At 39.5% G+C, this 24,671-nt stretch overlaps 1 protein-coding gene across 1 annotated transcript in view; it reads right to left on the bottom strand.

The window, feature by feature from the left end:
- The window catches only part of AKAP13 (A-kinase anchoring protein 13), a 111,421-nt gene extending 88,347 nt beyond the window's left edge, over nt 1–23,074 (bottom strand). Inside the window, exons 1-2 of the mRNA XM_065872946.1 lie at nt 22,994–23,074; nt 456–531 (exon numbers count right to left, since the gene is read on the bottom strand). Of these exons, the coding sequence (XP_065729018.1) occupies nt 456–531; nt 22,994–23,074 (157 nt within the window). The remainder of the gene's footprint in view (nt 1–455; nt 532–22,993) is intronic.
- Nucleotides 23,075–24,671: the final 1,597 nt, after the last annotated feature.

Raw genomic sequence — 24,671 nt, 5'->3', positions numbered from 1 at the left:
ATTAAATCAGAATCCCTAGGGGCAGGACCCAGAGATCACTACATTTTTAAAGCTCCCTAGGTAATTTCAATGTACAGCCAAAATCGAGAGCCCCAGGATTAGTCCTTAATAATACATATTTATAGTTTTACCATAATAAGAAACCTTTATCACATGTACATATATGCACAGCACATACGCCTTCACAGATGAATTAATAAATCATAAAGCCACATGTGAAAACTTAATACTGAAGTGAAATTTAGGTAATTACGTGCTCATTTTTCAACTGTGAGACAAAATGCCTACAAACCCAAATCACATACACCCCTTCTTCTGATTTATCCCATTAATGCTCATGAAGGACAGACCTTGAAATCAAACAATCTGTTATTAGAGTGGGAATGTGGCTCTAGAAAATGGACATTTTGGATGAGTTATTCAAGCAAATTGGAAGTTGGAGAATCCCCGCGTACCTGCGCTCTGCGTCGGAGCCAAGAGAGATGCTGCATCTGGGCATGGCTCAATGGTACACCAACTTTCTCGGTTTATCTGAAGAAAAAGAAAAAGAGATTGACCTTCAGACAGTGAAGTAGTGTGGGATGTTTATACAGCGGTTGCAAGTGTATCTACCACACCAACACTCCTATCTTTTTCTTTAATATTTTATTGCAAAGTGGGTAAAATTATGTCAAGAAAAAACCTTTTTCACAACACAAGGCAATCTATACTCAATTAAGACTCTAAAGAAACTGTCAGTAAAAGTTAGGCATATAAAAACAAAAGGAAAAAAGATATACAAAGAGGAAGATCATGGTGCGGGCCAATGGAGGAATAAAAAAGAAAAACAAGTTAACAGGTGAAAGGGATCAAATATTGAAATATGCATTTCACATCCTAGGTTGCAACTCAGAAAATGCAAAAATAATTCCTATTTGTTCAAGAATTACTGTATGTTGGGCATCAGGTTAAGAATTCTACATATATTATTGCATTTAATCCCCACACTAGCTCCAAGAAGTTTGTAATATCTCTATCCAAAGAACAGCTACGCTTAGAGGAGTTGCTAAGGTAATAAATGGCAGGACTGGGAATGGAATACAAACTTACGTGATTCTAAAGCATATTAAGAAGCACATACACCCGCCTTAAAACATTTTTTTAAAATTTAGCCTTTACAACTCCAAACCATCTTAACATTATGACTTTCTACTTTCATTAGATTAAAAATAATGTAATTTTTAAAACTACCATTAGAGATTTCAACAGCCCTCTCTCAGTAATTGATAAAACAGGTAGACACAAAATCTGCAAGAATATACATAAAGAACTTGGAAAACATCATCAACCAATTTGATTTAATCAACATATACTGAGCCTTTTACCCAACAACAGAATACACATTCTTTTCAAATGCACATGGTATGTTCACCAAGATAGAATATATTCTGTCGTATAACACAAGTCTCAAATTTGAGGATTAAAATCATATTAAACATGCTCTTTGACCACAACAATATCAAATTAGAAACCAAAATCAAAAAGATATCTGGAAAAACCCAATATTTAAAAAAATTTTTAAAAAACTTCTAAAAAGAAATCTTAAGGAAACATTAAATATCAGAAAATATTTCAAGCTGAATAAAAATAGAAATACCACATATGAAAATTTGTGAGATACAGCCAAAATAATGCCTAGAGCAAAATTTATAATATTAAATCCCTGTTTTAGAAAAGGAATGTCTCAAATCAGTGATCTAGGCTTCCACCTTAAGAACTTAGCAAAATTAACTCAAAGCAAACATGATGAGTAAAACAAAGAGCAGAAATCAGTGAAAGAGAAAACAGAAAAATAAAATCAATAAGATCAAAAGCTGGATCCTTAGAAGATCAGTTTATTGATATCAGTAAAACTTTAACTAGATAGACCAGAAAAGAATTCTAAGTTAAAAATTACCAGTATCAAGAATTTAAAGGGGGACATCACTAAAGATCCTACAGACACTGAAAGGATGATAGGGAAATATCATTACGAACAAGAAATACAACAAGTTAGATGAAATGGAAGCATTTCATGAAAGACACAAACTACCAAAATTCTTTCAAAAAGATACAGATAATCTGTACACCCTTATTCTATTAAAGACATTGAATACATAGTTTAAAACTTTCCTGTAAGGAAAACTCCAGGCCCAGATGACTTCAGAGGTAAATGGCACCATACATTTAAGGAAGAAATAATAGCAATTCTACACAAACTCCTAAGGAAAACAAAAGAGGAGGGAACAATATACAGCTCATTTTATAAGCCCAGCATTACCCTGACACCAAAACTAGACAAAGACGTAAGAAAATTATAAATCAATATCCTCAGGAACATAGACGAAAAAATCCTGAACAAAAATTAGGAAACTGAATCCAGCAATATAGAAAAAAGATAAACATCATGACCAAATTCATCCCAGTAAAGCAAGGTTGGTTTAACATTTGAAAATCAATTTATTAATAGACCAAAACCTCTCACAAACTAATGATTATCAAGAGATGCAGAGAAGAATTTGGCAAAATTCAACATCTAAAACTCATAGAACACTGAAAACAGAAAGGAAATTCCTCAACCTGATAAAGGGCATCTATTTAAAAAATCCTGATACTTCACTCTGAGATCAAAAACAAGGCAAGAATGTCCACTCTCAGCACTGTTATTCAATAGGTACAGCTTCTAGCCAATGCAGTAAAGCAGAAAAAGAAATAAAATGCAAAGATGTAGAATAGAAGTAGTTAATACTTTATTCATAGATGGCATGATTATCTATGGAGAAAATCTCAAGGAATCTACAAAAATGCTACTAGAATAAACGAGTTTAGCAAAGCTGAATGTTATAAAGTCAATGTACAAAAAAAAATTAATACTAGTCCTATATATTAGGAGTGAACAATTAAAAATTAAAGTTAAAAACAAAAGTAATACAATTTACAATAGCATCAAGAAATATAAAATAATCAGGCATAAATTTAATAAAATATGAGTAATACCTGTACTCTAAACACTGCAAAACACTACTGAGAAAAATTAAAGCAGGCTTAAGTAGAGACACCATGTTCATAGATCAGAAAACTCAATTCTGTTAAATTGTTAATTCTCCCCAATTCATCACTACTTGACCTCAAGACTTACTATATATAAAAGCTTTTTTGGGAGATTGGTTCAGGACGGCGGAGTAAAAGGACGTGTGCTCATTCCCTCTTGTGAGAGCACCGAAATCACAACTAACTGCTGAACAATCATCCACAGGAAGACACTGGAACTCAGCAAAAAACATACCCCACATCCAAAGACAAAGGAGAAGCCATAATGAGACAGTAGGAGGGGCACAATCAATAAAATCAATTCCCATAACTGCCGGGTGGGTGACTCACAAACTGGAGAACACTTCTACCACAGAATTCCACCCACTGGACTGAAGGTTATGAGCCCCACATCAGGCTTCCCAACCTGGGGGTCCGGCAACGGGAGGAGGAATTCCTAGAGAATCAGACTTTGAAGGGTAGCAGGACTTGACTGCAGGACTTAGACAGGACTGGGGGAATCAGAGACTCCACTCATGGAGGGCACACACAAAGTGGTGTGTGCATCGGGACCCAGGGGAAGGAGCAGTGACCCCATACTAGACTGAACCAGACTTACTTGTTAGTGTTGGAGGGTCTGCTGCAGAGACGGGGGTGGCTGTGGCTCACCGTGAGGACAAGGACACTGGCAGCAGAAGTTCTGGGAAGTACTCCTTGGCGTGAGCCCTCCCAGAGTCTGCCATTAGCCCAACCAAAGAGGCCAGGTAGGCTCCAGGGTTGGGTTGCCTCAGGCCAAACAACCAACAGGGAGGGACCCAGCCCCACCCATCAGCAGACAAGCAGGCTGAAATTTTACTGAGCTCTGCCCAATAGAGTAACACCCAGTGCTACCCACCACCAGTCCCTCCTATCAGGACACTTGCACAAGCCTCACAGATAGTCTCATCCATCAGCAGACAAGCAGACTGAAGTTTTACAGAGCTCTGCCCAAAAGAGCAACACCCAGCGCTACCCACCACCAGCCGCTCTTACCAGGAAACTTGCACAAGCCTCATAGATAGCCTCATCCACCAGAAGAAGCAAGAAGAACCACAACCCTGCAGCCTGCGGAACAAAAACCACAATCACAGAAAGACAGACAAGATGAAAGGGCAGAGGGCTATGAATCAGATGAAGAAACAAGATAAAACCCCCAAAAAACAACTAAATGAAGTGGAGATAGGAAACCTTCCAGAAAAAGAATTGAGAATAATGATAGTGAAGATGATCCAGGACCTCGGAAAAACAATGGAGGCAAAGATCAAGAAGATGCAAGGAATGTTTAACAAAGACCTAGAAAAATTAAAGAACAAACACCTAGAAGAATTAAAGAACAGAGATGAACAATACAATAACTGAAATAAAAAATACACTAGAAGGAATCAATAGCAGAATAACTGAGGCAGAAGAACGGATAAGTGACCTGGAAACAGGATGGTGGAATTCACTGCCACAGAACAGAATAAAGAAAAAAGAATGAAAAAAAATGAAGACAGCCTAAGAGACTTCTGGGACAACATTAAACACAACATTCGCATTATAGGGGTCCCAAAAGGAGAAGAGAGAGAGAAAAGACCCGAGAAAATATCTGAAGAGATTATAATCGAAAACTTCCCTAACATGGGAAAGGAAATAGCCACCCACGTCCAGCAAGCGCAGAGTGTCGCAGGCAGGATAAACCCAAGGAGAAACACACTGAGACGCATAGTAATCAAACTGGCAAAAATTAAAGACAAAGAAAAATTACTGAAAGCAAACAAAGGAAAAATGACAAATAACATACAAGGGAACTCCCATAAGGTTAACAGCTGACTTCTCAGTAGAAACTCTACAAGCCAGAAGGGAGTGGCATGACATATTTAAAGTGATGAAAGGGAAGAACCTACAACCAAGATTACTCTGCCTGGCAAGGGTCTCATTCAGATTCGATGGAGAAATCAAAAGCTTTACAGACAAGCAAAAGCTAAGAGAATTCAGCACTACCAAACCAGCACCACCAAACAACAAATGCTAAAGGAACTTCTCTAAGTGAAAAACACAAGAGAAGAAAAGGACATACAAAAACAAACCCATAACAATTAAGAAAATGGTAATAGGAACATACGTATCGATAATTACCTTAAAAGTGAATGGATTAAAATGTTCCAACCAAAAGACACAGGCTTGCTGAATGGATACAAAAACAAGACTCATATATATGCTGTCTACAACAGACCCACTTCAGACCTAGTGACACATTCAGACTGAAAGTAAAAACTCTCCAGAAAGTGGGTATAGAGGGAACCTACCTCAACATAATAAAGGCCATATATGACAAACCCACAGCAAACATCATTCTCAATGGTGAAAAACAGAAAGCATTTCCTCTAAGATAAGGAACAAGACAAGGATGTCCATTCTCACCACTATTATTCAACACAGTTTTGGAAGTCCTAGCCATAGCAATCAGAAAGAAATAGAAAGAATACAAATTGGAAAAGAAGTAAAACTGCCACTGTTTGCAGATGACGTGATATTATACATAGAGAAACTAAAAATGCCACCAGAAAACTACTAGAGCTAATCAATTAATTTGGTAAAGTTGCAGGATACAAAATTAATGCACAGAAATCTCTTGCATTCCTATACATTAATGATGAAAAATCTGAAAGAGAAATTAAGGAAACACTCCCATTTACCACTGCAACAAAAAGAATAAAATACCTAGGAATAAACCTACCTAGGGAGAATAAAAGACTCTTATACGTAGAAAACTATAAGACACTGATGAAAGAAATTAAACATGATATAAACAGATGGAGAGATATACCATGTTCTTGGATTGGAAGAATCAACAATGTGAAAATGATTATACTACCCAAAGCAATCTACAGATTCAATGCAATCCCTATCAAATCACCAATGGCATTTTTTATGGAACTAGAACGAAAAATCTTAAAATTTGTATGGAGACACAAAAGACCCTGAATAGCCAAAGCAGTCTTGAGGGGAAAAAAAAGCACTAGAGGAATCAGACTCCCTGACATCAGACTATACTACAAAGCTACAGTAATCAAGACAGTATGGTCCTGGCACAGAAACAGAAATATAGATCAATGGAACAGGATAGAAAGCCCAGAGTTAAACCCACGTACCTATGGTCAACTAATCTATGACAAAGGAGGCAAGGATACACAATGGAGAAAAGGCAGTCTCTTCAATAAGTGGTGCTGGGAAAACTGGACAGCTACATGTAAAAGAATGAAATTAGAACACTCCCTAACACCATACACAAAAATAAACTCAAAATGGATTCGAGACCTAAATGTAAGACCAGACACTATAAAACTCTTAGAGGAAAACAAAGGAAGAACACTCTTTGACATAAATCACAGCAAGATCCTTTTTGATCCACCTACTAGAGTAATGGAAATAAAAACAAAAGTAAACAAATGGGACCTAATGAAACTTAAAAGCTTTTGCAAAGCAAAGGAAACTACAAACAAGACGAAAAGACAAACCTCAGAAATGGGAGAAAATATCTGCAAACGAATCAACAAAGGATTAATCTCCAAAATATATAAACAGCTCATGCAGCTCATTATTAAAAAAACAAACAACCCAATCCTAAACTGGGCAGAAGACCTAAATAGACATTTCTCCAAAGAAGACATACAGATGGCCAAGAAGCACATGAAAAGCTGCTCAACATCACTAATTATTAGAGAAATGCACCTCAAAACTACAGTGAGGTATCACCTCACACCAGTTAGAATGGGCATCATCAGAAAACCTACAAGCAACAAATGCTGGAGAGGGTGTGGAGAAAAGGGAACCCTCTTGCACTGTTGGTGGGAATGTAAATGGATACAGCGACTATGGAGAAAAATATGGAGGTTCCTTAAAAAAGTAAAAATAGAATTACCATATGACCCAGCAATCCCACTACTGGGCATATACCCAGAGAAAACTGTAACTCAAAAAGACACATGCACTCCAGTGTTCACTGCAGCACTATTTACAATAGCCAGGTCATAGAAGCCACCTAAATGCCCATTGACAGACGAAAGGATAAAGATGTGTTAGGGCTTCCCTGGTGGTGCAGTGGTTGATAATTTGACTGCTAATGCAGGGGACATGGGTTCGAGCCCTGGTCTGGGAAGATCCCACATGCTGTGGAGCAACTAGGCCCGTGAGCCACGACTACTGAGCCTGTGCGTCTGGAGCCTGTGTTCTGCAACAAGAGAGGCCGCGACAATGAGAGGCCCGTGCACTGCGATGAAGAGTGGCCCCCGCTTGCCACAACTAGAGAAAGAAGACTGCACAGAAACGAAGACCAAACACAGCCAAAAATAAATTAATTAATTAAAAAAAAAAAAGATGTGGTACATATATACAATGGAATTACTCAGCCATAAAAAGGAACGAAATTGGGTCATTTGTAGAGACGTGGATGGATCCAGAGACTGTCATACAGAGTGAAGTAAGTCAGAAGGAGAAAAACAGATATCGTATCTTAACGTGTATATGGGGAACCTTGAAAAATAGTACAGATGAACCGGTTTGCAGGGCAGAAACTGAGACACAGATGTAGAGAACAAACGTATGGACACCAAGCGGGGAAAGCGGCAGGGGTGGTGGTGGGATGAATCGGGAGATTGGGAATGACATGTATACACTGATGTGTATAAAACGGATAACTAATAAGAACCTGCTGTATAAAAAAATAAATTTTAAAAAAAGTACTTTTAGAAGTTTGGATAATTTCCCAAAAACGTAGAGATAAACATTAAATAAAATCCATGCCCCCCAAAAAACAAAGAAAAAAAAAAGCTATATTGTGACTTCCCTGGTGGTGCAGTGGTTAGGAATCCGCCTGCCAATGCAGGGGACACGGGTTCAAGCCCTGGTCCGGGACGATCTCACTAAGCCCATGCACCACCACTACGGAGCCTGCGCTCTAGAGCCTGCGAGCCACAACTACTGAGCCTGCGTGCCACAACTACTGAAGCCCGCACGCCTAGATCCTGTGTTCTGCAACAAAGAGAAGCCACCACAAGGAGAAGCCCGTGTACCACAACAAAGAGTAGCCCCTGCTCGCTGCAACTAGAGAAAGCCCACGGGCAGCAACGAAGACCCAACGCAGCCCAAAATCAATCAATCAATTTATTTTTTAAAAACGCTATATTAATAAAGCCAGTTTGGTACTGGTATAAAGACAGGCATACAGATCGAAAGAACAAGAGAGGATCCACAAATAGACCTTCACAGATATGACCTATTCATTTTTGACAAAGATGTCTAGGTATTCCAATGAGGAAAGAATAGGTTTTTAACAGATGAAGTTGCAAAAATTGGGTGTTCATGTGAAAACAAACAAATAAATCTCCCCCAAATCTCAAACTTCATATTGTCTATAAAAATGAGCTCAAAATATATCTAAATGTTAAACTTAAAACAACAAAACTTCTAGAAGAAAAGAGGGGAATGTTTTTTGTGACACTGGGTTAGGCAAAGATTTCCTAGCATGCATTAAAAAAGCATGAAAAAAACTTGTAAATTTGACTACGTCAAAATTCTTTTAAAGTCTTGCTCCTCAAAAAGCATTGTTAGGAAAATGAAAAGGCAAGCCACAGACTGGGAGAAAATATTTACAAAACATGTATCTTCTAAAGGACTGGTAATTCGAATATTAAAATACACATAACAACAACAACAACAAAACCTCTTACAATGCCGTAAGACAAACATGTTTTTCACATAGGCAAAAGATTTGAATAAACATTTCATCAAAGAAGATTATGAATGGTAAATAAATGCAGGAAAAGATGCTGAACACCGTTACTCATCAGGGAAAAGTAAATTAAAACCACAAGGAAATAACAGTCTACAGCCATTCAAATGGTTAAAATTAAAAACTGGTAATTCCAAGTGTTGCCAAAGATGGAGCAACTGAAACACTGGTAACATTGCTGGGAGAATGCAAAATAGTAAGTCACTTTAGAAAGCAGTTTAGCAGTTTCTTATAAAGTCAAACATATATTTATAGACAACATAGCAATCAATCCTACTGTGGTATTTACCACCCCAAAAATCAAAATATACCTTTACACAAAGACTTTTACTGGAATTTCACAGCAGCTTAATTCATGATAACCCCAAACTGAAAACAGCCCAGACTGTCATCAATGGGTAAATGGATAAACGAATTGTGATACATCATTCAATGCAACAGACTCAGAATCAGAAGGAATGAACTACAGATACAAACAACATGGACAAATCTCAAGATCACTATGTTAAATTAAAAGAAAAAAGCCATACAAAAAGACTACCTACTGTATGGTTCCATTTATATAATACCTTAGAAAAGGCGAAATTTATACAAGAAAGCGTATTAGTGATTAACAGGGACTGGAGGAAGAGGCTGACTGCAAGGGGACAGGAGAGAACTGTAGGGGTGATGGAAATGTTCCTATCATGACTGTGGCAGTGACTACACAATTCAAACATTTGTCAAAACTCATCAAACTGTGAACTTAAATTGGTGAGTTTTATTGTATATAAATTATATCGCAGTAAAACTGAAAAAATGTACCCCCAAAAGAGAAGTATAATACTACATTTCAGTTTTTACCACTCCCACACACCTTAACATTATAATCCTCTAGTTTCATTAACACTGAAACAGTCAGTGGATTCTAAACAATACAAGTAGGAGTATCCAAACAAATTACCAAGTAGTTGAATATTTATTATGCTCAAAGATGATTTTACTTAACGGTTTCTACAATATCATGTGTACCTACTGGTAAATTTCTGATCTTTGGTGAGAAGATACTAAACTATATTGGTGAGAAGGACCAACAGTTTTACTAAGTATGCTATGTGGGATAAGGTAGAAAGCTATGGGACATTCTGTCAAATTACAACTGTGTGACAAAGAAGAAATGCAAGGAATTAGGCTGCTTGCAAATAACCATGAAACAAAACACCAAATCATTCGCTCATTTCAGCTCTTTCACCCTTAGAGAGGAGAGGAGGTGGGGACCAGGGGCCATCAATGTTTCAATTCCTGATCTGTTACAAAATGATGCCCAAAATTTGAAAGTTATCTTGAATGGAAAAGAAAACCTCCAGCAGGTTCCCTGAGATTATGCAAAATATCCCCTTTCAAAATGCAATTTGAATGTGCCTAAGGAAGAAACCTCAAATTCAGTAATGTTAACAAACCCTATCCACAACTTTCAAAGAACTGAAACAGCAAATTTTCTTTAAAAACAAAAAAATCTTCCATTTAGAGAAGGATTTTCTTACTGTGAACTGCATCTCATTTGAAATGAGCCAAAGTTCACTTCCAGTGAAGTAAGTTTCTCTGTTAACAGGAAAAGCAAGAGTCCAGAATTGCTGTACTTTTGCTCCATGAATAGAGCAACAAATTTAAATAGGTAACAGAAATAAAAAAGCAGTTCCTTTAAACAGCAAAGAATGCCAAGCCGCTCTGCATTATCAGGACTTTGCTCTCTCCCCTTCCATGATCTTCAACACCTCTTCAGTCAACATTTTAGGAAACTTTGTTAAAATTCTTTACCTGAGAATGTTTTTCGTCACCTTTTCACACATCATTCCATAGCCAATAAGTAAACCGAACATTCTTGCCTTCAATATTTGAGGGACTAATACTCTACACTTTTCATGTAATTTTAGGCATTTGTTACAGAAAGTGAGTTATACATTTTGCAAAATAACATATAATGTAAATAATCCATAAATATTTATTTAAAATAATGTATTATTTAACAAAAAAATATTTAAGAGTATTACTTAAAATAATAAGTAAAATAATACTGAAAGAAATTAAAATTAAATCAAACCTCTAACTAAATACACTAATTTCTGAATAACAAGGATGAGAACGTATTAGCGGTGGGAGGCAATTCCCCATGGGTCTCCCCTTTTTCTGCATGTCTTGTGAGCAAAGGACACTGACTGTCCTTTTGTTCTAGACTACCTTTTCAAGAATGTCTATGTATCAAACAGCCTTGGAAGATAGAGATATTGCTTCTTTCTGAAGCAAAGGGCAGATGTGTTGAATCAGAGCAAACGTCAGGTAGGCTTACTGCCCAATGTAAAAATTCCGGTTTCCTAACGTTGGGGTTCCTCAGCTGTGACAGAGCATCTACCTGGGCCCCTCCGTATTGCTCCCGTGAGACTAGGGAAGCAAGAAGAACCAACGAGAAGCTAAGCTGATGTTCATGGTGCTTTCTGAACGATGAGTAATAAATTCATCTGTCTCTGACCCAGGAGTTCCATGACTTCAGCCAGCAGCCATGAAATTGTCAGGCTAACCTGGTACCTTACAAGCAGGGTAAAATCTCAGACCCATCACACTTTGACAAATTAGTCTATATTAAACAGTATTAAAACACTTAAACACAGTGGCAGCCAAAAATCTCTCAATATGATCACACCTATGTGGTGAAAAACTCTAATCTGATTCAATTTTTCACTGAGTGGTTATGCTTGAATAATGATAAAGAGACAACTAATATCCGTTTTGATTTTTCTATAGCTTCCTGAATTTTCTTTAATGACTGTGTTACTTTTTTAAAAATTTAATTTTTATAAACGTGGATAGTACAGAGTTCTCATACACAGGGTCTCACCAGTTTCTTCGATGTTACATAATCACAGTACATTTGTCAATACTAAGAAACCAACACTGGTACACTACTATTAATTAAATTACAGACTTTGGATTTCATTCATTTTTCCAATAATCTTCTTTACTGTTCCAGGATCCAATCCAGGACACCACACTGCATTGTGTGTGTGTATGTGTGTGTGTAATTTTGCATTTTAAGACCTTTATTGAAATGTAATTCATATACTCTAAAACTCACCCATTTAACAGAGTTGTGTAAGCATCACCACTAATTAATTTTAGAATACTTTCATGGCACCAAAAAGAAACTGAGTAGCAGTCACACCCCACCCCAAACCCAGTTCTAGGCAATCAGTAACCTACTTTCTGTCTCTATGGATTTGTCTGCTCTGGACATTTCATATAAATGGAATTGTACATTATGAGGTCTTTGGTGACTGGCTTCTTTCACTTAGCAAGAGGCTTTCAAGGTTCATCCGTGTCTTAGCATGTATTAGTACTTAATCTTACTGCCAAATAATGTTCCACTGTATAGACATGCCCACATTTTATTTATTTATTCTTCAGCTGATGGACATTTGAGCTGTTTTCACTTGCTGGCTGTTATGAATAATCCTGTTGTGAATAACCATACACAAGTTTTTGGTGGACGTGTTTCATTTCTCTTGGGTATACATCTAGGAGTAGAATTGCTGTGTCATACGATAACTTTATGTTTAAAATTTTGAGGAACTGCCAGACTTCCAGAGTGGCTGTACCATTTGACATTCCCACTAGCAACGTATGAGTGTTCTAATTTCTCCACACCCTTGCCAACACTTGTTACTGTTCTTGTCTGTGTTTTGGTTGTAGCCAAACTAGCAGGTATGAATGGTACCTCATATGAGTATATGAGATATACTTCCAACCTTCCATTCTTTTAAAATGGAAAATATTTTTTAATCTATTGGTTACTTTCTAGGAAAGGAAGATTCTATAAAGACACAATGCTAAGCACCCTCAGATTTGTTTCCTTCCTTCTTTTATTAAAAAAAAAAGTACTAAATAGGGACTTCCCTGGCAGTCCAGTAGTTAAGACTTTGCCTTCCAATGCAGGGGATGTGGGTTTGATCCCTGGTCCAGGAGTTAAGATCCCACATGCCTTGTGGCCAAAGAAAACAAAACAAAGCAGAAGCGATACTGTAACAAATTCAATAAAGGCTTAAAAAAAAAAAGTACTAAAACCTTCTGTGTATCAAAACATTGTGTCAAGCCTTAAAAGCAGAAGTAGTAAAAGAACTGAGTCCTCAAAGAACTCATAGTTTATGTGAGAGAGACATGGAAATGTTAAGTAAATAAGTGTTCCATAGCATTTTGCACACATCAGGCACTGAAATGTGTGCTGACTTGGACAAGGTGTGCTGTGACCAACAGAAATGGGAATTAGAGTGAATGGGATACTCTAATGACAAACCATACTTGAAATGCTTTATACATTTCTACCCAGGTCACAAATGTGACATACAGACACTGGGCCAGAATAACAACTCTTCTCTTTCACTTCATACAAGGCATTGCACAATATATAGAGGGGGGAGGTCAGAGATTGCCACGCCCTTGTAGAGGCAGGAGAATTCAGAGAGATGAGTTTCACAGAAGTTAAGGAAGCAGAGGGCTGAAAAGAGAAGGTAGGTCCACAGTGCCAACTGCTGCTGAGAAGTCAAAACTGATAAATTTTTGAAAGGAAGTTACTGAACTGGGCAACTGTGAGGTTTGTGGTGAGTTTGGAAAGAACAATTTTAACAAGACAGGTGATACCAGAATTAAAACTGTAAAACATCTCCTTATATTTCTAAATTCATGGTACTTTAAAGTTTGCAAAGTATTGTCACCTAGATTTGACCTTTTTCCTGTCCCACAAGAAGGCACACTACCATTTTCAAGAAGAGGCCACACACTCACTGAGGCTAGATTTGGGGATGGTATAGTTGTGTGTGAACTATATTGTACTGGTAACTTTATCTGCTCAAAAGACTGTAAGCTTCTTGAGAACTGAATCCCATCTTTTATTCCACGGATCTCCCAATGAGTAGATGGTAGATGCTTAGCGAATAATCTTTGAATTCCTTATCATCAATGATTTTACAGAGAACTGTAAGTTGGGAGAACCTTCAGGATTATCACTCTGCCTCCCTTTACTAGCTCCATTAAAGGGGGATGGGGGCACATCCCCCTTTAATAAGAGACTCGAAGGAGGTAACACAGCACTTAGAGACAGAGTGAGGACCCAGTTTTCCTCACTTCCAGTCCAGCGCTCTTTCCCCACCCCTGCAAATGTCTCTTCTTATTCTTAACTTTGTCTCAGAATTCAAATTTTGTTTAAACAATTTTTTAAAGCAATATGAAACTGGATTAAGTCTGGCAAATTGCATTTAACATCTCTGGAGAAGATTTGTTGGAAAATAGAGTCAACGTTCAATTTAGACCAAAATATTTAGAAAATAAAGTATTATCATAACGCAACAACTAAAATATGGAACTGTGGGTGCCGATATTCTGAACATTGAAATGCTGTAATTGAAAGAAATGTTTTTTGTTTGTTTTGGCTTTGTCTATTTCAAGGAGCCTGCATTTTCAATCACTAACAGTTAATTACCAATGATGTACTGAGAAGGCTCACTGTCTTTAAGTACACAAAAAGCTTCAGGAAATCTGGCAATGATGCAGTTCCAGTCGGTTCCTTCTTTGGAATTAGGACTCATTCACAAACACTGAAAGTAAAACCTATACTGAAAATTAGTAAATTTCAGGTAAATCAAAGACTTCCTCACCAGGAAAGGATGGGGAAATCTAGCATAACAAGTCTTCCTAGAACTATCTTGCTGATTCATTCACACGTTGGCCAGTCAGCTTTTGGGGAGTACTGTACCCACTTTAGGCAAGGAACAGTGTCAAGGTACAGCAATCGAAAGACGGATCATGATCCTGATGACAACTGGCACAATAGGTCCCACAGTTTTAAAGTATGAGGGACCTCTCTGTTCATTTAAAATGACACACGTATAACCATATGGGTCTAAGGTTTATCAGACCCCGTGAAATAACTCCACAAACTGGGGACTACAGGTTGGGAAACAGACTAGTTTGTGAAATACAATAGGTAAACTAGTACCTGAAACCCAGAGAGGTAAGGAAGTCTCTAGTATAAAAAAAGATCATTTCTGGCTCAGAGATTTGGGAAAAGCTTATTAACAAAGCTGGTGGTATACGAGGTAAGCCCTACGGCGGGGGGGGGGGGGAAGTGTGCTTAAAAGAGAGAGATGGTAAGGCAGGGCACTCCAGCCACGTGACAAAGAGGATGAGCAAACAGTCAGGACGCTTCAGAGTTGGAGTGCACAGCCTTTGGTGGCACAGACTCCTTCAAGAATCTGAGGGATGCCATGGACCCTTCCCAGAAACACACATGTATGTGTCCAGTCAGTGGTTCTGGAGCACAGCTTTACAACTCAGAGCAGAGACTTTTCCTTAGATGTTTTTGAGGAGCACGAAAAGCCCAAGAGTGTCCAGAAGTATAAACTGAGGAAAGAAGAATAATGGGAGATATGGCTTTGTTCTCTACCAGGGTGGACCCCTCTCCCCAATTTTATAAGCAAGGGAGTGAAAAAAAAATCAGTATTATACTAGGAAAATAACTGTAGGAATGTACAGATAAAATCGGACAGTGGGGAGGAAAGAAGCAGCATGGGACATCCAGGACACACAAGACCAGTCAAGAGGGGCCCAGACTGCTCTGGTCTGGAGACAGCGTGTGCCTGGACTGGGGACATGGCCTTTGGAGCACAGAAGAAGCAGCAGGTCAGCAAGCTGGTACAAAGGGCAGAACCCACAGAAATAAGAGAGAAAGAGGAACCAAAAATCCACAATTTAATAGACTTAGGAAATCCAGAGGAGATGATGATGGTGCCTTCTCTCTGACTGTGTTGAGTTTTAAGTGTTAAGATGTCTTCCAAATGGCTAAACAAAGTTATGGTTATTGAGAGGAAGGTTGGAACTGGCTTCATCTGTTCTTGAGTAAAAGGTGAAAAGAATGTGTAAGAGAGTAGAGGCAGAACACACCAAGAGAAAAGACACACTGAAGGCAGCATGCATGTTAGATAACACACATCTACAGATGAAGCAGCTTGGAAAGCTGGCTTCTTACAAACATAAACAGCATAAAATTGAGTGTGGATTAACAAAATGAAAATAAATCAAAACACAGTGAGCTACCACATCACACCCATCTTTGGATGGCTGTTATTACATACACACACACACACACACACACACACACCACCACCACCACCACCACCACCACCAACAACAACAACCACCTCCAGAAAATAACCAGTGTTGGTGAGAATGCAGAGAAACTGAAACCTTTGTGCATGTAAACTCCTGAGAATGTAAAATGGCACAGTCACTGTATAAAACAGTAAGGGGGTTCCTCCAAAACTTAAACAGAATTACCTTATGATCCAGCAATTCCATTTCTGGGTTCACACCCAAAAGAAATGAAAGCAGGGACTCAAACAGATATTCGTACACCAACGTTCACAGCAGCAATATTCACAATAGACAAAAGGGGAAAACAACTCAAATGGCCATCAACAGATGAACGGATAAACGAAAGGTAGTACATACATGCAGTGGAATGTTATTCAGCCTTAAAATAAGGAGATAATTCTGACACATGCTACAACATGGATAAACCCTGAAGACCTTACGCTAAGTGAAATAAGCCAGTCACGAAAAGGACAAATACTGTATGATTCCACTTATGTAAGATGCCTAGAGTTGTCAAATTCATAGAGCCAAAACACAGAATAGTGGTTGCCAGGGACTGGGGGAAGGGAGAAATGAAGAGTTATTGTTTAACAGGTACAGAGTTTCAGTTCGCAAAGATGAAAAAGTTCTGGAGGTGGACAGTGGTGATATAATAGCTGCACAACAATGTGAGTGTACGTAATGCCACTGAACTGTGGTAAATTTTATGTTCTGTATATTTTCCTGACCCCTCCCCCCTCAAAAAAAGGGAGTGTGCAGCAGTTAGAGAGAAGCGAGCTTGTTTAGAGAAAAGAAGCCGCACAGTCAGAAGGAGCATTGGTAATCTGGGCCAGATGCTACCAGTCATGGTCAATGCCATTAACCAGAAGACAAACTCCTTATGCACGGAGTGTGGAAAGAATGTCAAAACATGTATCAGCGTTTTCAACCACATCCTGTATACAGTAATAGCAACACCAAGCAGATCATATTCATGTGTGAAAAATACTGTGCTTATTATATATAAGTAAGCTGTTTAAGATATAAACTGGATTACAAAACATCTCTCCCGCTTTTTGCCCAGTTTCAGAATCACTGATGTGACAGATAAATTTACCCTGGTCTTGGGGCTATTTTTCAACAACTCCCCTGTTTCTCACTCACACAATGAGATAACTTAAAGGCCACACACACTACGTTGCTCCACCTTAAACATTTTCAGAGTGCCTGCTATGGGCCAGAGAAAATGCCAGGCCCTGATTATATACATGCTAACACACCTCTTCTCATGTTAGTCTCTTTTCCAAAAGGTGACTTCTAAGACTCAGGTTTCTATATTAATGGATGATGACCTGGTTCTCTGTACTACCGACACTCTTCTTAGCCAGCTCTGAGACTAGGCTTGGAAGAAGATTCTGATCGCCAGCAGAATTAGGAGACAGACTAGAAAGAAACAGCAGTGTTGAGACTGCTAATAATTTGAGCTTAAGAGAAAAACAAAGATAATGATTAATAATAAGCCCCTTTATCCAGGTTTTGCCCTATGGAATCTTTGAATTATTAGCAAAATACAGGATTGGCAACTGATTGAATGGGTAGGAAACAGTTCAAAATGATTCTGAAATTTTGTTTATCAAGTAGTTGGAAATGAGGAAAACAGAGATTTTGCCATTAAATATTCACATCTTTTGGAGGAATAACTTACCAAAAACCACTTTCTGGCTCTGACTCCATTTATGATTCTGTAGCTAAAACACAAACTTAGTCCTTTGTCCACGTTATATCTCCATAACAACCAGACCATGGACACTACAAGTACTGAACATCCAAAGTCCTGGTGAGTTATAGTGCACATGGAACACGGGATAAGAGAAGTTAATTCAAAAGAAATGTCGACCCATCCTGGTAATTTTTCATTCCTGTCACGAAGCCTGGGATCCCTTGTGATTATCTAAACCACACCTAAGTTGCGTTCCCATCAGTCTGAAAATAGAGTTGTACATATTTTCAGTGGAGAGAGAACTCTTGTTTTTGGCAGTGTTTCTGCTACTGTTTATATCTGAACATCCTAATAATACAGCTCATGGTTACACCCAGCCTTCCCAGCCACTGCCTGTATTTACTTCCTCTGCAACTGTCTCAGGAGATCTAGCCAGAGTTACAAGGCTGGAACAAAAGGAAGCAAAAACCCCTCCATCCGGACATGGAAGCCAACACTTGAGTCCAAGTCTTTTCAGGGAATCTGAGTGTAACTGAGCAGACAGGCATAGTTGTCTTCAATCCTTAGCTTCCTTATGTCTTTTGTTTGAAGCAGCATGGAAGTGTCTTAAAACAAGTAAACGTTTTAAAGGATGCGTATTTCTCTGGAAAATGACACTGGAGTTAAAGACAAACTACTCCTTCTGTGCTTTCACTGATGAGGTCAGGTGGCCTGCCCAAACATCAAGGATGGGGAGGGGGTCATCCTCCTCCGTGAACATTTTTATTCAATGCACGCAAAACATGGCTGCAAATCTTTTAACCATTCATCTGATACTCTGAATTACTAGTGACAAAGTAAGTTCTCAATAAATCATCAGTAACATGAAAAATCATGTTATCATTAGTAGGCAATGTTTTTCCAGGTACCCAAAGTAATGAAACTAGTAAAACAGAAATGGTCCCTGTACTAAAATCAGTTTAAGTCAGCAGTTAATCCTAGATTCCAACTCCCCTCTTTCTGGTATGCTAGTTTTGCAGTAAGTTCCTGATACTTGGTATCCTCATGTGTCAGGAGTGGTCTCTTACTCAATGCGCTCATGAGTTAGCTACTGAACCGCGTCAGACAAAGGGTCCTATCATTCACCAACTTGTGAGGTCAATACTAGCTTTTTGAAGGATGCTGAGGAAAATGGGCATGTTGATACCAAAGGGCCTCTGCCAAGAATTAAAATTCTTCCTTATCCCATTCTGTGCACATGATTCATAGTTACCAACCACTTACTGATCATTAGAGCCAGAAGGCATATATGCACTGGGGGAGAGGGGTAACCAATAAGGTGAGGAAGAGAAGTGTGTATGCGTGTACTGGGCTGGGGGATGGCGGCATGGGTGACCAAAGGATACTATCAACCTACACCTTATTATTTAGAAAAAAATTCAGAAAGGAGGTAAGATTTCAGAGGATGCTGGGGGCTGATGATGGGAAGCAAGAGCTGATCTGAGGATGAAGACCAGTGTGCCCAGCCTTAGGGAAATCCTAAGAGATGGCTTTGATGCAGAAAAGCTACCATGAAACTAACTGTACAGAACTGACAAAGGGAACAGATCAGAATGTGGAATAAGCCCAAGAAAGTATGGGTATATAAAAGAGGATCAGAATCTTGAAGTTAATCTACAGTGAATTATTCAGATGCCAATGGGAGGGACTGGAGTTGTAAATGTGTGATACCAAAGGGATAGGCTCACAATCTAAATTTTGTGATGACTGTCATAATTCATCTCTCTGTTCTTACCCCCGTCTCATCAGCACATTAAGTATAGTTTGTATAACATGAATATTAAAAGATTAACTCATTCAATTAACAAAACTTACTGCCCATTTAGTACGAATGAGGGACACTGTTTAGATATAGTGAGTAGATGAAAAAATTACAAACTCCTTACTATAAAATAAAGCAATCTTCCACAGAAAAGGAGTGAGAAAATATACATGATCACTTGAGAACTGAAGTGGCATATACACCCAATATAATTATTTAAAAAAAAAAAACCACTGGAGTGGCATGGACATATATACACTACCAAACGTAGAATAGATAGCTAGTGGGAAGCAGCCGCATAGCACAGGGAGATCAGCTCGGTGCTTTGTGACCACCTAGAGGGGTGGGATAGGGAGCGTGGGAGGGAGACGCAAGAGGGAAGACATATGGGAACATATGTATATGTATAACTGATTCACTTTGTCATAAAGCAGAAACTAACACACCACTGTAAAGCAATTATACTCAAAAACACTGATTAAAGACACACATTCAAAATGGAAGATAACTGGAGACCACTTCTGAATGACTAAAAGTCTTCTAAAAATTGTGTGGCAAAATGAATTTAGATGAGATCATGCACCTGTCCAAAGTACTGTAGAACGAATTCCTGCACTGGGGAAAAAAGTGCTTGTGATAACTTCTAAGACTTCTTCTGATAGAAAAATTAGATTCTTAAAAATACATATATATATAAATAAAAATTGATATACATATTCATGTAATAAGAGGAACTGGTTGACTCAAGAGACCTAGGGTAGCAAGAAAAAAACATGAACTTTGAAAACAATCAGATCTGGGGTTGCATCCTATTACCTACTATGTGTGAGCTGTGAAAACTTTGGAAAATTACTGACTCTCCGAATCTGTTTTTCCACATGTAAAATGAGACAAATACTAGGAATGATGTAAAAATTAAATGCCTGTATCTCATACCCATCCACTTATTACCACTTCAGACCACAAAGCCATTTCAACATGCCTGGACTACCATAATGGCAGCCTAAGTGACTCCCACATGCCGGAATGATCTAAACAAATAGAGAAGTAACATATCTAAGCAAAGCAAACTCCTCACCATGGCTGTCAAGGCCCAGCCCTCCCAGGGCCTGCTTATGACTCCACCCCGCTTGCTCAGTATTTTCTCATTACAATGGCCCTGCCCATTCTTCCCTACCTCAGGGCCTCTGTATCTGCCGTTCCTTCTTTCTGGAACGCCTTCCCTTGGTATATAGCTCCAGCATCTCTTTATCCTCTGGAGAACAGTTTTTTTAAATGTCAGCACCTCAGAAAGATCTTCTATCTGAAATACGATTCCCATTATTCCCACAGAACACACTGTTTATTTCTATCAAATCACTAACAGTAATTTGTACTTTTTGTTTCTCTATTTACTGCCTGTCTTTAAGCAATACGAGGACTTTAAAGACCCGTGCGCCCCTTGGACCTAGCACGTCTGACATCAAACAGGTCATTAATATAGTTTTCATGTAGAGCTCTCAGTGATGTCACCTTCTCTGTCTCCAAAGCAAAGAATCAGAACCAAACTCACCCGTCTCATTTCCAACTGAAAATAGCGTATTTTCAGGACTCTGTGTGTTTACTTATTTGTAATAAATGCTTACTTTCTGAGAAGTGAAAATCTTTCATTGCATAAGGGCCGTATGGTGCAAAAAAATAATACAAACACAGGTACATCTAAAAAACACCTAATTATGTCCTTTATTAGCTGTGGCCTTGTGGAAAAAAAATCACATCACTCAAGTCCTTTACGTTCCTCACCCTGGCTCAGGAGAATCCTCAATCTCTTCATATGAAGGGGCAGGGGAACCGCTGCTGCCTGACCAGTCAGTCTCAAACAAAATAACATACATAAAAGTGTTTTGTTAAAACTGTAAAACAGCATCTACGAGGCCAATAAGCCTGTGCTACTTTAGCCCCATTCCTGAGGGCTTTCATGCCCCATGAGAGTGAAGAGCACTGAACATTTTAGCACTATTTTAAATGTACCACACTCCTTGTGATACTCAGATTGAGATTTTCTATCCTCCCTCCCCTCTTTTCCTTCTTTCTTTTTCCCCCAGACAGGTAAAATCATAAAGAGTCAAGCATATAAAGGTTCTAAAAACTAGTCTCTCCCAAACATGAGGGTCAAAAATTTTAAAACATCACTGTGATTTCACAGCAGAAATCACATTTCAGAGAAACTAAAATGAATAATATCTCAGATCAAGTTCAAAATGCCAAGTTGCCCACTGCTCTCAGCCTCGGCCTGGCATATCAAACCACCACCTGACAGCGATCATGGAGGGACAGACGCCACTCCCTCCACAGTCACAACTCCTCCACTTAGCCCCTCGTCCAGCATGGTAGTGTTATTTCACTGACTTCTGTGTCTAGCCTTCTGAGCCATTTCTTGGCCTCAATGGACCAATGAAAAGAATTAAGGAGTCTCAAGTAATACACTGAATTGATAAATCAGTACAAGAGCTCCACTATTTCCCTGACCAGGGCGATACATTACTACTTTGCCTGGACTCCCCTGACTCCACACCTTCACAAGTTCAGGTACTGAGGTTTTTTTGGCAACTGTGAAGCACTTGCTTGGCTTCCAATTTCCCCTGCCTTTGCCAGAAAATTGCTAAACTTCCAAAAAGTGCTCCTTGAGTCGTCCAACATTCCCAGACTCCCATCTTATGCCTGGAGGAGTCCTTGCTAATTTTAGATTCAAGGATGCCTTCTGTGAGCAATCAGCCATCCAGAGTCTCCGCCCCCATCCTGCTTAGACACCCAGCATCACTACCGGGAGAAAACAAACAAATACAGCTATTAACATTCAAAGGCTAGACCTGAAAAGCAGTCAAACAAAGCCAAAGGGGCCACTCTGCCACTTTAATAAACAGACTGACCGGAGATCCTTCCAAAGGAAATAAGTACTGTCTATCTTTCCCCTCAGAGCTGTGAGGAGAGACGGCAGAAACAACAGATAGAAAAGACTCGGGCAAAAGACAAAGAGACAGAGGCAGAAGGAGAGAGACTGACAGAGAAAGATACCCGCCCCCCCAGATGGGGGCCTGGGGTTGGGAGGAGAGGGGTGGGGATGACAGGGACAGAGGGACACAGACATCTGAGGAAAGGGCAACTCAAGGTGAATTTCTCCGTCTGTGATTTTCAAGTGTATGAGGTTCTCCTGAGCATAAGAATCCATTTTAAAGCAAGTAAAATGACACTGAAACAGTAAGTGGCTCAATGCTCTGATTCTGAAGTCCCCACTGTTTCTGTTCAGATATTCTGCTAAGAACCTTAAAATCACCAACCCAACCCAACACTCCCCACTGTTCACACACGCACACTTCTCAGCCATTCTCCCAATACAGGGGGGCCAGGGAATCCAGCTACTGGATTCAGAGACAGAAGAGCCTGAGAGCTTTGGAGTGGATGGAGTGTGGCCCCTTACCTTCAGCAACACCACGTCCACAGTCCTGTCCACCTTGGAGATGTCACATAGGCTGTAGCGCCTCTTGTGCCGTTCATACATTTTGTCCAAATGCAGAAGAGAGGAAGTAAGATGCAGGAGACGTACCCACTGTCAACCTGGGGGAGCACCGCGCTCCCGCAAGTCCAGAGCTCCAAATTTCTTACCGTGAGCTGGAGGGGATTTATGACTTCCAGACTTCTCTATGTAGAAAAGCCTCAAAGGGTCAAAAAATGAATTAAAGAAAACCAAGCAGAATCCCAATTCCTTGAACGGGCTGAGAACTTCCTGGCCAACTTCAGAGCACTGGGATGATGAATTTACAATTCATAATATGAACAATAAATGCTTCCAGATGCTATACCTTAGGCAGATCTTGACCGAAAGAGAAGCACACACCATTTCCATCACTGGCGATAACTCCAGTGGAAAAATTAAGAATTAACCGGCTACACATAACGGCTGACGCATGTGGTGGAGTAGCCCAAAGCAGGCAATAAAAATCCAGTATGTACTTTGTCAGGAAAAAAGAAAGAGTGAAGAAGGGAAGACAACTCTAATTTGAAGGGATGATAGGAAAAAACTCTCTCATTAAATCCTCTTCTTGCTTATAAAACAAAGACAAGGAAAATCAATTTTTCCTTTACAGGAAAAAAAAAAAAGTTGAAGCTCTGAGATTCTGTTCAAAGTAAAGAGTCTTTAGTCAGCCTCTTGCTCGCCAGGCGGTAGGGCTTGCTTCTGATTTCAGCTGAAAATATCTAATGACAGCAGAGCGAAAGGAGGGGAAAAAAAAAAAAAAGACCACTCCTCCCTTCTTGCTCCCTCCCTTCTTGGGCGCTGGCCCTTCCCTACCCCAGACCCCTCACCCCTTTTCCCTGCCTCTCAGGAACGTCACTACTTGCCCTTTCAGCCCTGCACCAGCAGCTTCGGTGGCTTGAAAACCTAATGGCAGTGGTGGGAACGTGATTCATCCACAGACGAAGAAGGGAAAAACAAGGCTTCCTTTTCCAACCCGTTTCCTCCTCCTCCCCTTTCTCCTCCTCACGCTGTTCCCTATGAAAAAGGCTCTGTCAGGCATTTCCAGATGTACCCCAAGCGCTCTGATGTCAGGGGAGGTATGGTAATAAAGGGAGGGGGTGTCATCCTAAACACCACAGGCAAGTTCAACACACTTATCTGTTCCACGAAATTGGGGAAATTGAAACTACACAAGGCAGACACTGCATCTCCCTGGCAAACGCAAGTCAGTGATTTAATATGAGAAAAATGCTAGCCGGTATTTCAGAGCTAAGTTTCCAGGATCCAGAAGGGGTTCCAGAAGTGACTGACAAGGCTTAGAAATCATCAAGAGGTCAGCTTTTTTTTTCTTGGCGGAGAGGAAGGGAGGGATGGGGAGGTGGTAAGAGCAGCACTTTAAAGAAAATTTTAGAGGAAAGGAGTAGAATGACAGGCACGTGCGTCAGTACATTGTGTGGCTAAGAAGAGTCACCTGGCTGGGACTTCTTCCCCCCTTGAAAGCCACCACTCACATTAATTGAGCCCAGAGTGTGGCTCTACCACTGTGCGCCCGCTCTCTTACTATCCAAGAGCCCTCCAGCCCCACCCTAGCCAAGATTCTCAGGGGCAGACCTGTTCTAGAATTCATTTTCTTACCTGGGTC

This window comes from Phocoena phocoena, chromosome 2, assembly GCF_963924675.1.
Source record: "Phocoena phocoena chromosome 2, mPhoPho1.1, whole genome shotgun sequence".
In the NCBI taxonomy this organism is placed as follows: domain Eukaryota; kingdom Metazoa; phylum Chordata; class Mammalia; order Artiodactyla; family Phocoenidae; genus Phocoena; species Phocoena phocoena.
This window is presented reverse-complemented; position numbering and strand designations above follow the sequence as displayed.